Here is a 13903-nt window from a genome sequence, read left to right as displayed (position 1 = left end):
AGGAGTGCAAAAGGATAAAAATTGTCAGTTCCCTCCTGTCTTTGGTGGTAGGTACATGGAATGGTAAACTGGGTTACAACAGCCTGGGTGTGCAGAGCCTGCTCTGGCCCAGCTGTGTGCCAGCCCTGCATCCTCAACCCTTACAAACTTGTGCACTGCACTCCCATTTGGATCTGTTGAAACTTTCTCCCTTTCTTTTTTTCATTGTGGTAGAGGAGACAAAATCTACTCTAGACAAATGCATGTGTAAGGATACATATATAATGTGTTATATAGAAGCAATAAGCAAAATGCGGTATTTATCACACTAAAAATATAGCTTTAGGAGTGATAAATGGTATTGATTGAAAACACACATGGTATCTTTTGTGTCTAGAAATAAACACCACAGTGTTTAACCCACTAGAATGCACTATAACTTATAATGTATACACTGGAATGTAAAAAAAATGTACTGCTTGGTGCTGGTTGAAAAAGAGGAAATTCAGAACTTCCTCAGATCTTTTCCGTAGCTCAGATACTTTCATCTAAAACAAACAAAAAAGTATCTATGAGACAGTCTTCCACAGAAAATAAAAGGGGTTTTCCTTAAATCTTTGGTTGTGTGTAATAATTTGAGGGAAGGACCAGTGCAAACAGTGAAAAGGACAGCCCTAAATAAGTGACCCACATAGTCTGGAAGGGTGACAGAGCAATGTCTCCTCTCATTAGCTCTGGGGGTACCTGTGTGCAGCAGTCAGGTGTTTGGAACTGGAGCGTGTTCTCCATCCCTGTGGTCTGGCAGCCTTTTGGAGCCGTGGTGTCTGTCTGGCAAATGTCACTGCGTCTGACTGATGGCTCTGAGAGCCTCACAGAGGACCAGAGCAGCTGGCTGAAGCCTAACAGACTCCTGTTCTGTGTCTGATGGTGGGTTTTACCTGTCTTAAGGCTGTTTCCAGTTGTTTAGATACATTTGTTCCTCAAAAAAATGCCTGTTTAGATCAAGCACATTGAATATTAATTCTGTCTGCTGCCTTTTGCAGTAGGTTTCAGATCTTGATGTTAAGAGAAGGCTTTTTCTTCTGGTCTTGCTGAAACTAATAATTCCCCCCCAATCCCCCTTTCTGTTGGTTCCTGTTTTTTTCTGTTTTTTTCTTGTTTGTTTGGGGTTTTTGGGCTTTTTTAATTTTTGTTTTTATTTTTTGTTTTGGGATTTTTTTTTCTTCTGCCTTTATCTTGGACTTCCCCTGCAGAGGTTTGCAATAACAAATAGAAAAAGTCAGGTTGAACATTTCCTTCAGGGCCTTACTGTTCAAGGATCCCTTAATGTGTCAGAATTGATCCTACTTAGTGCATGCATATGTGCAGACATGGTTATTTAGTTCCTGCTTTTGGCAGAAAAGAGAAAGCTCTGTACTCCAGGATATAAATCATACGTATTTGTTTGAATTCAAATTTCATTGTGTCAGAATCTCTCGGATACAGCTATCAAACAGTTGCATTTAGTGTTGCTTGTTTTACTATGCTGCAGAAGTACAGTTAAATACAGCTTCCTATATCCTTCTTGCACTAAAAATTTGCATGGCCTCTTGTCTCAGCCTTTCTCCAAATACCATACAGTTTAGGAAGTTGTTAGAAGTACCTAAGAGTAGAGCTACTTTCTTGTTACTTGTCAACATGAAGTAGCAGAAGCAAATTTCATCTGCCAGCAGCCCTAGTATTGCCATTTCTTGACTGTCAGGTACTTTGCTGTGCAAACATCATTGCTATAGACATCGTACAAAACATACTTGAGATAAATCATGTATGTTACAATGCACTAGGCTTAATGGATTGCTTTTCCATTGCTCATTTTAAAATTAAATCCAGCAGCTTCCTGTTTTTCTTGTCCTGAAGTCCTATCTATCTGATCTCTTATAATTTCTAAAATAGCTTGTCAAAAGAAGGAATTCAGTAAAGTGACTAAAAAGTGACTTCTGCTTAACCTTTGATTTTTAAAAACAATTGTCTGAGTCCTAAATAGATGAAAACAGTCTATTTTTAGGCCCTAATTTAGAGAATTGATATTTCCACATTTGCTTTGTCATAGCTGGTAGTAGTTGCTAAATTTTGAAAGCTTGTAGCTATTACAAATGCTTGGAGGATTGCTGAGTGTTCTGCCATAATGCACTAAGAAGCTCAGTGTACTGTACATTTCAATTTATAATAAGGCAGTGTAGCTGATAGCACAGATACTGAAATATTTCAAGTCTAGACTATGCCTTAAAAAACACAGGCTATTGGCTTTTTGGTGCAGCAAGTTGGAAAATAACTGATAAGGGCAGTTGAAGTGCAGCAGACTTAAAAGAGTGATGAGTTCTCCAAGGCAGGGTGGGTCGGGAGGGTTCAGCCACTGCTTGCCTGCCTTGTTGGGATGAAAAGGGAACTGGTGTTTGAAAGGGCTGGTCAGTGTTGCCAGGTTTGAGTGGTTTGTGAGGGAGGTCACACACAGCGCCTCGTTAGATGGGGAAGATGAATTTCTGCAATGCTGTGTTTAGCAAGAAGAAATGGGGTGGAGAAATAGAAGAGCAAAGTTTCCTGTCTTCAGAAAATGGTAACATTAGTATTTCACCACAGACAGAGATAATGGTCAAAAAGTTTAATGTAGCTGGTGTTCTCTTATATAGCCTTTTTGTACCTTTGGATGATAAAAATAGCTTGCTGAAGATTTTTGAGTGGAACTACATATTGTAGTAATGGGAGGAAATTATGATGCAGCTGATACTTTTATGGTCCCTTTAATATCCCAATTCACCTTACAAATCACTGTGTTTATAAAGTCCTTCTCTTACTGCTGCTGGGGAAGAAGAACATTTTGGTTGTGTTTACTGTTGTCCTGTGTTGTTAGCTGTGGAAAAAAGGAGGAATATTACCTCAGGCTGGGCTTGCAGACTTGAAGAATTACGTAATTACTTTCAGTTTGTCTCTCTAAAGTAATGCCAACCCTGTTTTTCAGAGCCATGGTGTCATGGAAGGGGATGTACTTTGCACTTGCACTATTCTTGGGAAGTTTCTTTGGAAGTATATTCATGCTGGGCCCTTTTCTGCCTTTGATGTTCATCTCACCAGCCTGGTACCGCTGGATCACCGACTGCATTGTGGCCACTTGGCTCACACTCCCTGTGGTAAGTGGCACATAATCCAGGTCTGAGCAACTGTCTGTAATCCCACAATTTAGTTTGCTCTCTAACACTTCAGATTTTATTTTAGGGTTTTTAAATCTATTTATGCCTCTGTCTAAACAGGCCCTAACACACTTACTGTCTTTGGAGACTTAGGGTTGAGCTCAGTGTTGTGAACTGTGTGCCTATTTACAGTTCCCCACTTCTTTCACAGATGAATTTATGTATCAGCTAATGCTGTGTGTTCACTTTATGCTTGAAAAGGCGTTTTTGTGACATCTTCATCCAGTGTCAGATGCAGAGAAGAGTAGGTGAAATTCTAGTAAACATTTTGGAAGTTTTTTTATACTGTAAACTTCCAAAATGAGTTGTATTGGAAACTCTTTCTTCGGACTGTGCTCCAACTATTGTATTAGGAAAATTTTCCACTGTTTGGTACATTGTTGTCAACCTTCACCATTCTGTTACTTAATCCTTTTTGGAATTTAGCCCTTGTAGTTGAATTAGAGATAAATGTTTTTAGGTGAAAAAGAAGAGCTTCCCCTAGAAAGGAGGTATTCCTCACTTAAAGTGCATCAACTTTACAGCTATATGAGTCTGGAAATCAATCACAAAGCTCATCCCTGAATTGTTCCAAAGCAAAGACAATGTGAATAGGATCTATCCCTTCTGTTCTCTAAAAGCCAGGGGACTTTGTTCCTCTAGTCCATTAGAGATTCATTTAACTTTTTTGAAGTAAAATGCCATATTGGTGTGCAAAAGTATGTATCTTGTGGCATAAAGGAAGTTTTATCCATATTGTATATCAAACAGTTTCTGCTTTTACTGTTTCTGCCTTGTGTGTTTTAAAGGGGCCTCAGCTGTTTCTTGTTTTAAAACTCTTGTTGTTTTTATCATTACTAAATGTAGTGAAATTAGGAGGGCCAAGGTAATCACCAGTAAAGGAAATAGGTTGTTATTTCTTGTCATGATGAAATTTAACTGAGCACTGATAATATATAAAAAGAAATAATTCTTTCTTTATCTTCAAATTTCTCTATAATTTCAAACTCCCCAAAATCAAATACCAGTCTTTTCTTCGATTAGTTGCCTGAGCTTTATAATTCTGGGTTATTACAACTGGTTTGTGATAACTTTTGCAGTCTAGAAGTTTGATTTTTAGCCCACACTAGAGCTAGACCAAAATAATTTTAATACCTTTGTGAAAAGGATTCTATCCTTTGAGAATCTTGGGAATTTTGATTCAGGAAAAGTGTCTCAAGATTTTGCATCCAACCGTTTGGAGGCTCAGACCTTGTCTGCCTTAGCTTTCTATCCTTACACTCACTGCATTCTTAGTCAGGAGAAGCAGGTTCTTAGTTTGTGTCTCCAAACAATAAAGTGCTCTTGTATCAGTTGGACTCCAACAGGGAAACTCTGACCCTGACCTCTGATGTAAGAAATTTTCACCTCTCTCACTCTGCTATCACATTTTATTTCCTTTCTAGGAGAGTCAGCAGGATGTGACAGTGAGGTGGGTCTTAGCTGTTTCAGTTTAGTTTGGCTCATACTAGGCACACACAGAATTGACAGAAATATGAACAGAAGTTGTTACACTTTCTGGAGCTCTGTTTAAATCCCTAATGTTCTTTTTTTGTTTGTTTGTTTCTTTGTTTGTTTTTGGGGTATTTTTGGTTTGTGGGGGTTTTTTCTGTTAGTTTGTTTTTGTTTGGTTGTGATTTTTCTTTTTGAGGAAGAATGGGGAAGAGAGGGTAAGGAGGTAATTTGGAGGCCTTTTCATATTAAGGCCTGAGAAGGTCCTGTAGTATTTTTCTGGTTTCTTTTTCTGTGCTGACTGGGTTGGACAGCGTGCTGCCAGTCACCCTGACCTTAGGGGCAATAGATACTTTCAGCCAGTCTCTCAGATTACCTAACAAGTTATAATCCATACTGACTCACATTTCTACATTATAGTATTCCTGGAAAACCAGGGAAAAGTAAGTTTAATGCAGTGTTGGGAATAGACTGCTTTTTAAGAAGTGCTGCTTAATTGTTGTTTCCTCTTCCATTAAACAGCTATTACTGCAGAAAAGCTGGCTGCTTTATTAGAAAACAGAAGTTTGTTTACCAGTTGTAATGTGACTGAATAAGTGAAATTATATAATTCAAATTAATTTCTATTGCTAATGGGGTGATGCTTTTCTTCTGGGAGTAAAGCCATAATACTGAGATACTATTTCTAGGCCTTGCTGGAAATGGTGTGTGGTGCCAAGGTGGTTGTCACTGGAGATGGATTCATTCCTGGAGAAAGGAGTGTCATTATCATGAACCATCGCACACGAATGGACTGGATGTTCCTGTGGAACTGCCTGCTGCGATACAGCTACCTCAGACTTGAAAAAATCTGTCTCAAATCCAGTCTCAAAAGCATTCCGGGATTTGGTATGTCACTAAACCCTTTAATTTGAAAGGAAAGTATGTTTAAATTATGTCCAGCACAGTTCATAACCTGCTAAATGACATAGGCTTAAATTCTGTTTCAGTATTTAAAACTTGTGTAAAATATGTGGCATGTGGAGCAATTAGACCATAAATCTCCAGAAGACACCTGCATTACATGCCTTTTTTAAGACACTACATGTGCTGCTGTTTCTTGTAGGTAAATACATTTCTGTTTTATGTACTGAAAGCATTTTTCAGGATGATGAAAAATGATTTTCAGTTTTTTCAAAGTCTCTTTCAGCATTGTGGTTTGGGTGCTATTTCACCCCACATTGCAAATGCTCTCATCAAGCTTCTTTCTTCATTATCCATTGTATACTATTGTGAAGACTAAAAAAAAAGCTCTGTAGGCAATTGCAAAGTTAATGGTTCATTTTAATAACTAATTTTAAATTGAACTTGACTATGCAAAATATTCTGTGCAGGATATGAAATCATCAGGATTTATAGTGATGTAGGCTAGAAAGAGATTTCAGTTGCACGTATTCAGAGAAATTGTTTCAGATAGTCCAAAAATTGTTGCACAAATGTTTTCTGAATAAATAGGCAGACTTATCTGAAATAAAAGCATCGCTGCATTTTATTTATCTCTTAGATTTATTTACTGTTTTATACAAAACTAGCTTGGGCAGGATATGCGTCAACTTTATGATGTCAAAAGAGTAACCTTATTTATGGTTGCCTTTTGTCAGGCCATTTATCTGAACAGATAATTTTGGCAGGATTCCATCCTGAGGAGCTCTCCTACTGTTGCATTGGATTGCCATTCACTGTTGCATTGTGTTGCATTCAGTGCTCTTTTAAGTAACAGCAGCAACAGCGTAATGTGCTTTTTTTTCCCTTACAGACACATATTAAGGTCAATTTTACTTGGCTAAAGACAAATCTCTTTTAATGTGACAGGAAATGAGAAAATGCTTATTAGGTATCTTCATTTTATAGCAGAGATGTTTTGAAATCTTGGAATCAGCTACATATGCAACTTTTTATAGCAGTAATGGAAGATGAAATCAGGAGTATTGTGGGGAAGAATCTTAGATTTCTCTCTTCAAAAATAACATGTGTTTTGTTATTAGAAAAAAATATTGGTATATGTCCTTGTTAGTGCTTTTAATAAAATTGGAAGGTCAGTTCCAGGAGCTTGGATGCTAAGCTATGCTTGGTAAAATTTGGTTCCTTGAAAGGGTGTTGGAGTCATTTAGAGATAGATTTTTTTAATCTTTTTTATTTTTTTTAATAAAGTTCTCAGTTTTCTGCATAAACTGAGCACATCTAATGGGCTTGATCAGTGGGCTCAGGCAGAGGAATTCATGTCAGGTCATTTTTAGCAGACCATGATGCCATTTTTGGCATCATTTTGATGTAGCAGCTTAAGCCACTAATAAAATTTGGGGCTTATCCTCTACTTTGTGATGGAGAGGTTGCACATGCAGACATTTGCCTTTGTTCTTCCCATTGCAGGATGACAATTTCTGGTGGTAGAGCTGACACCTGCATTATGCAGTGTTATAAACCACTGTTTTTATGCCAGAGCCTCAAGAATTCTCCACAGTGCATGGGCTTTGAGGACTTTGGTTGCAATTTTGTGAATTATAGCTTATTTTTCAGTAAACTGTTAATGTTGGGTTATTAGTCACAGAAGTGGACTTCAGCTAAACTGCATCCTTCACTGAAACCATAATTCAATGTCCTAAAATTCTAAAAGATAAGCTTCTATTTTATCATGGTGTATCTAAAAAGAGGCCTTAGAAATTCATGTCTCTGTGTTCAGTCAGGCTGGGTTTTGGATGGCATTTTCTTGCAAAAATAAAGTGTTCTGTATATCTGTGTAATTAGGGGATTGTTGGAAAGTGAGACTCTTGGATTAAATGAAGATTGCTGGAGAAAGATGAATCTGTATGATGTTTGTTGAGGCAGGATCACTGCAGAGAATGGTGTCTAAAGAGGACAGCCCTAAATCTCATCAGTGACAGTAAAATTTCTCCCACTTATTGTTCTCAGCCATGCTGTGTTGCATGATAGACTCTTGTTCAGGTTTTGGGTTTGTTGTTTGTGTCCTGTGGTTTTTAACTAAATGTTGTCCTTTATGAGCTTGTAAAAGGTGGAAGATTCAGTGCATTGCATCTGTAATTGATACTTTAGATGGTGATAAATTAAGATACAATATTTTTAATAATTCAATGAGCTAAATCTTTCAGTTTTATCTTTTAATATATTTATATGGATTAGTTGTACATAGTCAGATGTACAGGATTAGGGAAGTTTGATACACTAGCTAAATGCAACTTCTAAAAAATCTTAATCTAGTGGTAATAATGCTTTGAGTTTCAGAAATACTTCAGTGCATATAGCGTATTTCAGTGCAATTTTTAAATGATCTTTCAAAGGCTTTTCTTCTTTTTTAACAAGCATTAAATTTAAAATTATGTTTAAGATAAGGTTTATAATGCAGGCCTTCCATATCCATGTTTCTAAAGCTTTGTTGTACTCAGTATAGCACTTTTGTTGTCATAAGTAATTTACCATTTGTGTGTAAAAATAGGTCTGTGAGAGATTATTCTCTTACCAGTGGCATATATGATAGGTGAAGGGCAAAGGTGGGAATGGAAATAGATCCAGAGTTCTTGTGAACCCCTTTGTAGGTTAAAAGTGTAAAGGTATCAGATTTAATGAGTCTGTATTACAAGTAGGCAGTTATTTTCTAGTTAATTATAATTAAAATCAGAGGATTCACTATTTCAAGGAGACACGTTGAGTCATTTATCTAGTTCTGAAGTTATTAATTCTTTGCATTCCAGTGTATGAAAAAAAACCTTAAAATTGATTAAAGGTGAGCTTTAAAAAAAGAAGTCCAAAGAAAAACAGATGGTCCTTTCTTCCTGGAACTGTAGCTTTGGCTTGATGAATTGTGTGCAGTAAAGTTTTCAAAAAGAGATATTATGTTTCAGTAATCTCAATTTCAGAAACATTCTTGCAGCATTTCAGTACATCTTGCCAAAACTGGCGTCTCGAGGGAGCACTACTCTGCTCTTGGCTGTTGCTGCAGTTTCTCATCTGACATCATCAGAAGCTTCTGACACATTCTGCAGTATCAGTTTTCAAGGAGAATTTCTAATGGCATTGACAGTTTCCTGCATGGTCTGACATGATAGGACTTCTCTACACTACTTGTAATAGATAGGAGCAATTAATATTCTCAACTATTCTCAATTAATTAGGAGTAGTTTGGGAAGTGATACAGATTATGGTGCAGTCATGGAACACATATGGTTCCAGCAGGTAACAAGGAACATACAAGGTAGTGTCAGATGACCAGATAATGACTAGGAGATGGTTTTAATTTTTTTCTTAATAGTTTCTTTTGTGAAAGTCTTCTCGTGATAACCAGTAAGACTTCACTAGGAATAGGTGTGTGTTTTAATGATGGACAATTTGAAGTTTGAAGGTGTTGGATGAGCTTAGAGTAATATTTGAATTTTAATGGTTAAATGTGCATTAATATGTATGTGAAAAATAAATTGAAATTTGGGGTTAATTTAAGCATTACCAGATAAATTTATGGAAAAGTGAGAGAGGGTAACCAGAGGGACTAATGTCAGTGCATGGCTGCTACGTGAGATAATTTTAATTCTAGTTTTGGTTAGTGCAGATGTAAATATAAATACCATCATAATTCATTATAAAAATGTAAAGTATGCAGGTGTTTTCAGGCACCATTGACGGACATATTTTGAAGGCTTCCCTGTTTTGAAAAGGCTCAGTAAGGCTGCTAAAGGAGGGAATTACAGTTGAAGCAGACTGGGACAGGAACAGGTAAGGAAAGGACAAGATGACAAAGAAAAAAAGAGAATAAGCAAAGCTGACAAGGCTGGAGTTGTTAGGAGTAGAGATAACTGAGTTGCTCTGTCCAGATCTTCATCTCTGGATCCAAGTTATTCTGTGGTTAACATTGTTCTCAGAGAAGACTGTAAGATGTAGGAGCTTTTTAGTCATTTTTCACTCATCTGTTCGCACACATGTTGTAGCTCTCAAAGACTCAAGTTAAATGCCAGGGGGGGAAAAAAAAGGACGTTTGCTCTATTTCAGCACTGGGCTTAGCCCCACCAATCTTCTACTGCACGTCAGTTGATCCATTATAGCTGTCCAAGTGTGCGAGCCTCGCCTGCAGCAAGCTCAAAGTAATTTGAGTCATCTTGGTTTTCAATGAAGCAGGGCAAAACAACTCAAATTATCCTGTCTTTGCCACAGGCTAAGAGCATGCACACCGACAGCTATGATGGATCAGCTACCATGAAGTAAAATATTGTTGTCACTAAGCCTAGAAAATTTTAACACTTAACTCGATTGGAATATAGCTAAAACAGCACACTGTGGAGGATCTGGATGCATTTATATTGGCATGATGGTGTTTGGGCTGCCACAGCTACTTCCATAGGTAGGGATAGAAATGCTTCAGCATGAAGTTTCTTTGCTCAGGCAAAAGCTAATCTATAGTTGGATTTACATTAAAATTCTTATCAATGAAGCGTATTAGTTAAAAAAATTAAAACTGTAGCCTACTGAACTTTCTAGTATAGCTCCTGTGTTAAGTATCTTGCATTAAAATAGGCTGAGAGTTTTGAGAAGCTGTGATGTTTTGTCTTCTAGCAATTCAATTATGAGCTGCCAGACTTAATTACAATAAAGTTGTTATCCTACGTGATTTTGAAAGCAGAAGCTGCAAAGCATGCTCTCTAATGGCAAACACAATTGTTATTCTACCAGTTAAACCTGGTGAAGACTCTTGAAGAAGTTTTAAGTGTGAATGAAGGATTATTACTTTGCAGAAGAAATGCAGCTTAAGTTGGCTGTAACCTTATCTGACTTTTTTTTTTTTTTCCTTTTGTAGGGAAGAAAAGCTTAGGGGCCTGTTTCCCAGCTTGTCTCATCCAGGAAAGGCATAATAGGTTTCTCCCACCCCTGTCAGGAAAAAAAAAAATCCCACAACCAAAGCCAACAAGCCTGTGTTCCATTAAACTTTCCTTGTCCTTTCTATATAATGACTCCATTTGTTCTCAAGCCCTTCCCATCTCCAAATACACATCAAAAGTGTGAGATCAGATGTTAACTTCTTTCATTCTCTCCATTTTACAAACAATAAGTGATGGAGGGAGAGGTTGTTTTGTCCAAGCTCACAGAACAAATAGGAACAGAGTTAGGTTGGCATGTTTTCCCAACTTGCACTCCTTTGCTGTTATCAGTGGGTTATGCAGGATCTGTACAGCTCAGCACTTCAGGCTGGGTTCCTTTCATGGTTCTTCATGGAGGAGATGAAGCAGCTGACAGGATGCAGGCCTGAAGAGGTATTTTGCTGTAGAATCTCTCCCCATTCCTGCCTGGCAGTTCAGATGACACATCCGTGGGAGAGTCTCACACTGTTTGGTAGAGCCTGCTTGTTCTTCCTTCCAGTCTCACAACTGGAGGTTGTTTTCTTCATGTCTTTGGAGATTTAGGAGTGATGTGGGGCTTTTATCCAGATACGTATTGGGCAAGACTCATCTTTTTTAATATTTAGGTTTTCACGTTCAGTTTCACCTTTCTGAAGTATTTTTAAAATGCATCAGAAAAAGCTGCTTTCCAGCCATCCCAGGGCCTTTGCTCTAGTTTGCTTTACTTTTGAGTGATGTTATGTTCTGTTATGTTATTCTGATTTTACAGTGCATCAAGTCAAATAAAATTCAAATTAAAATTTAAGATGCACTGTAACTGAAGAGGTTTAATAGTCTGTAATAACATTTATGGCATTTTGTAAGTAGCACTAATATAATGGTAGAGTTAATCATCTAATTGTCCATATTCCATAAAAATGGCATAATTTAGGAAATGAAATAAATTTTTGAATATGAAATGTGCAAATAACATCCTTCTGAACCATGATTAAAGTACTGAATATTGAAAGGTCTACTTTCCAAGGAGATGGTTTATCTCTGGATGCTTTATATCTATGCATATGTCTTGTCACTACTGTAATGAGTTTTTCCCACATGCTTTCACATGCTCTGTGTGTGTTCCTTGGCTGAGAGATACCAATTCTTCAATGGAGTATTCTTTCTAGAAAGTTCCACAGTTATATTTTCACAGGTGAGGCACAGGCCACTGTATCTGAGTAGCTTGTTCACAGCATTGTTCTTGCCCTGGCAAGGAAATCTTGGACTGCAGACCTTGTTTGAAGAAGCTTCTAATTGTGTTCTAAGTAAACAGTAAGGTAAAGCAGGGGTTTGTACTGGCACATCCTATATCCTTCCACAAGAGAATGAAGCAGAGCAAAGGAAATGCAGAAAGCATCAATATTTGGATGGGACTTAAATGAACATTAAATTTAGAATAATTAGGTACAGAAATAAATACATGAGAGCTATGGGGAAGTCAAAAATAAAACTAATTGGAGCAAGACCAGAATATTTTTGGTTTTTTTCATTTACCTCTAACACTGCTGCTGTTAATTGGTTTAGTAAGGAAAAAAGGCTTGGTTAGGTTCCACACACATTGAAAGAGTTGATATTCTGTAGAATCCATGGTAAACTGAATAGAGATATGTATGAAATATACAGTCTGAACATAAACTGGATGTGACTGTAAACATAATTTTAAAACAGATGTAGATTAATGTTCAGAATTGGATAAGGCAAGGCAGTAGCAAAAGCGTGGTGGTTTTTAAATGGACACCTCTTAGATTGAATCAAATTAACAGATAGACTGAATCAGATGATTCACTATAAAACCAGGAGCACTACTGTGAATTTATATTTGTGAATTTTATCTCTTAGTTTATCTTGTAATTTGCTTAAAAAATTTACCCAGTCAGGTAGTAATCATTCAATTCATTATTCTCCTATTAACTAAATTATTTGAAACGAACATGGTTAAAGAAAACTTGCCAGGAGCAGAAATTGTACTTTACAAAATTGTTTCAAGAAGCATTTTTTTCTTTATTTTCCTAGTTTGTGCTCCCAAATCATTATATTAAATATTAAAAAAAAAAAAGTAAATTAATTTGCTTTGGGCTTTTAGACTTAAAACTATCTAGGAAATAGAAACAACAGAAAAATGCCCAATTCTAATTGAATTTGCAGAAATGTGCTTATGAGTCTATACTGATTAAAACTCAGTGGTGTATATGCACAGTAACTTTATGCCCTGGCTTCCTGTGTGATTTTCTATGTGCCATAACCTTTCCAGTACCCACAGATCTGTAAAATAGGGAACATTCAGAACTAGACACTTGTTGCATTGTGGTAATTTTATGCAGCAAAACACTTGGAGTAACAAACTGTTAATGGCCTAATTATTTGTGTACAATGGGATCATGAGCTTCCGAGTGATTTCCCTTATTAAGCCTGGATGTCTGGTTCCCTGATGCCTCAAAAGCCCTGATCAGGACCAGACCCCTGTTGAATACAGGCACACTGAATAAGGATTTTATTTTTGACCAAGATAGGGCTATGAAGAAAGAGTGACTAATCCAGTTGTAGAAAAGAGAGAGGATGAATTGAATATAATAGCAAACCCCACAGTTAGGCCTTTTACCTTCCTACTTGTTTCTGTAATTTTGAATCATTTATTGAACTTGTTTGCAGGGGGTTAGTATTATTAATTTTTCTTTTACAGTGCTACAGTTAACATACAGATATGCACCATTTTCTTGAGGGGTGTGTGTGTATGTTTGCTTTCAATATCAGTCATAATATCCCTCTTTGAGATGTGACATTTTGGGGGATATCTAGTTTCTGAGGTTATGTACATAAAATTGTGATACAAAACCAAACAAAGACTTTTTTTGGCACGACTCAGCTCTTCTCTCTTTTGTTCATTGTCCCATCAATGTTTAGTATCTGCTTACTTCCAAATTACCTTTGCAATGAAAGCACACTAAGGAAACTTCTGCTTTGAGTGTTGTTTTTTTTTCTAAAGGATTTTGGGGTAAGGAAAATAAAAGTGTAGGGTCTTAGAATTTAAAAAGCTTTAGACTTGGAGCTAGCATTTTTAATACAATGCTCCAAATTCTCGACCTGCATAAGCTGTAGTTTGCTTTATCCCCAAGGCAGTAAGAAAATTCTGATGTACAGCACATCTCTCTATTTCAATAGCAGGCTTTTCTTTTTGTGCAAGTGCTTTTTTTTATGCACAGAATTACGTCCTAATAGGATACATATCATTACATCATTACTGTGTCTGTGTTCCTAGAGATTTTAAGCTGCTTGTTTATTTTTTCAGCTCTGAAAAGTTGACTTAGAGGTCAGTGT

At 36.9% G+C, this 13903-nt stretch overlaps 1 protein-coding gene across 13 annotated transcripts in view; it reads left to right on the top strand.

The window, feature by feature from the left end:
• The window catches only part of LCLAT1 (lysocardiolipin acyltransferase 1), a 145477-nt gene that overhangs the window by 34157 nt on the left and 97417 nt on the right, over positions 1–13903 (top strand). For all 13 annotated transcript variants that reach the window (XR_015281382.1, XR_015281384.1, XM_086871098.1 and 10 more), the window contains 2 exons: positions 2975–3143; positions 5363–5561. Coding sequence is in view for 11 of the 13 variants with exons in the window: in XM_086871058.1 (XP_086727184.1) it covers positions 2975–3143; positions 5363–5561 (368 nt within the window). In the remaining 2 variants the exon portion in view is untranslated. The remainder of the gene's footprint in view (positions 1–2974; positions 3144–5362; positions 5562–13903) is intronic.

The sequence above is a fragment of the Cyanistes caeruleus genome, chromosome 2 (assembly GCF_971803275.1).
Source record: "Cyanistes caeruleus chromosome 2, bCyaCae1.hap1.1, whole genome shotgun sequence".
NCBI lineage: Eukaryota > Metazoa > Chordata > Aves > Passeriformes > Paridae > Cyanistes > Cyanistes caeruleus.
The sequence above is the reverse complement of the archived record's forward strand: the minus strand, read 5'-3'. Positions and strand labels throughout refer to the sequence as shown.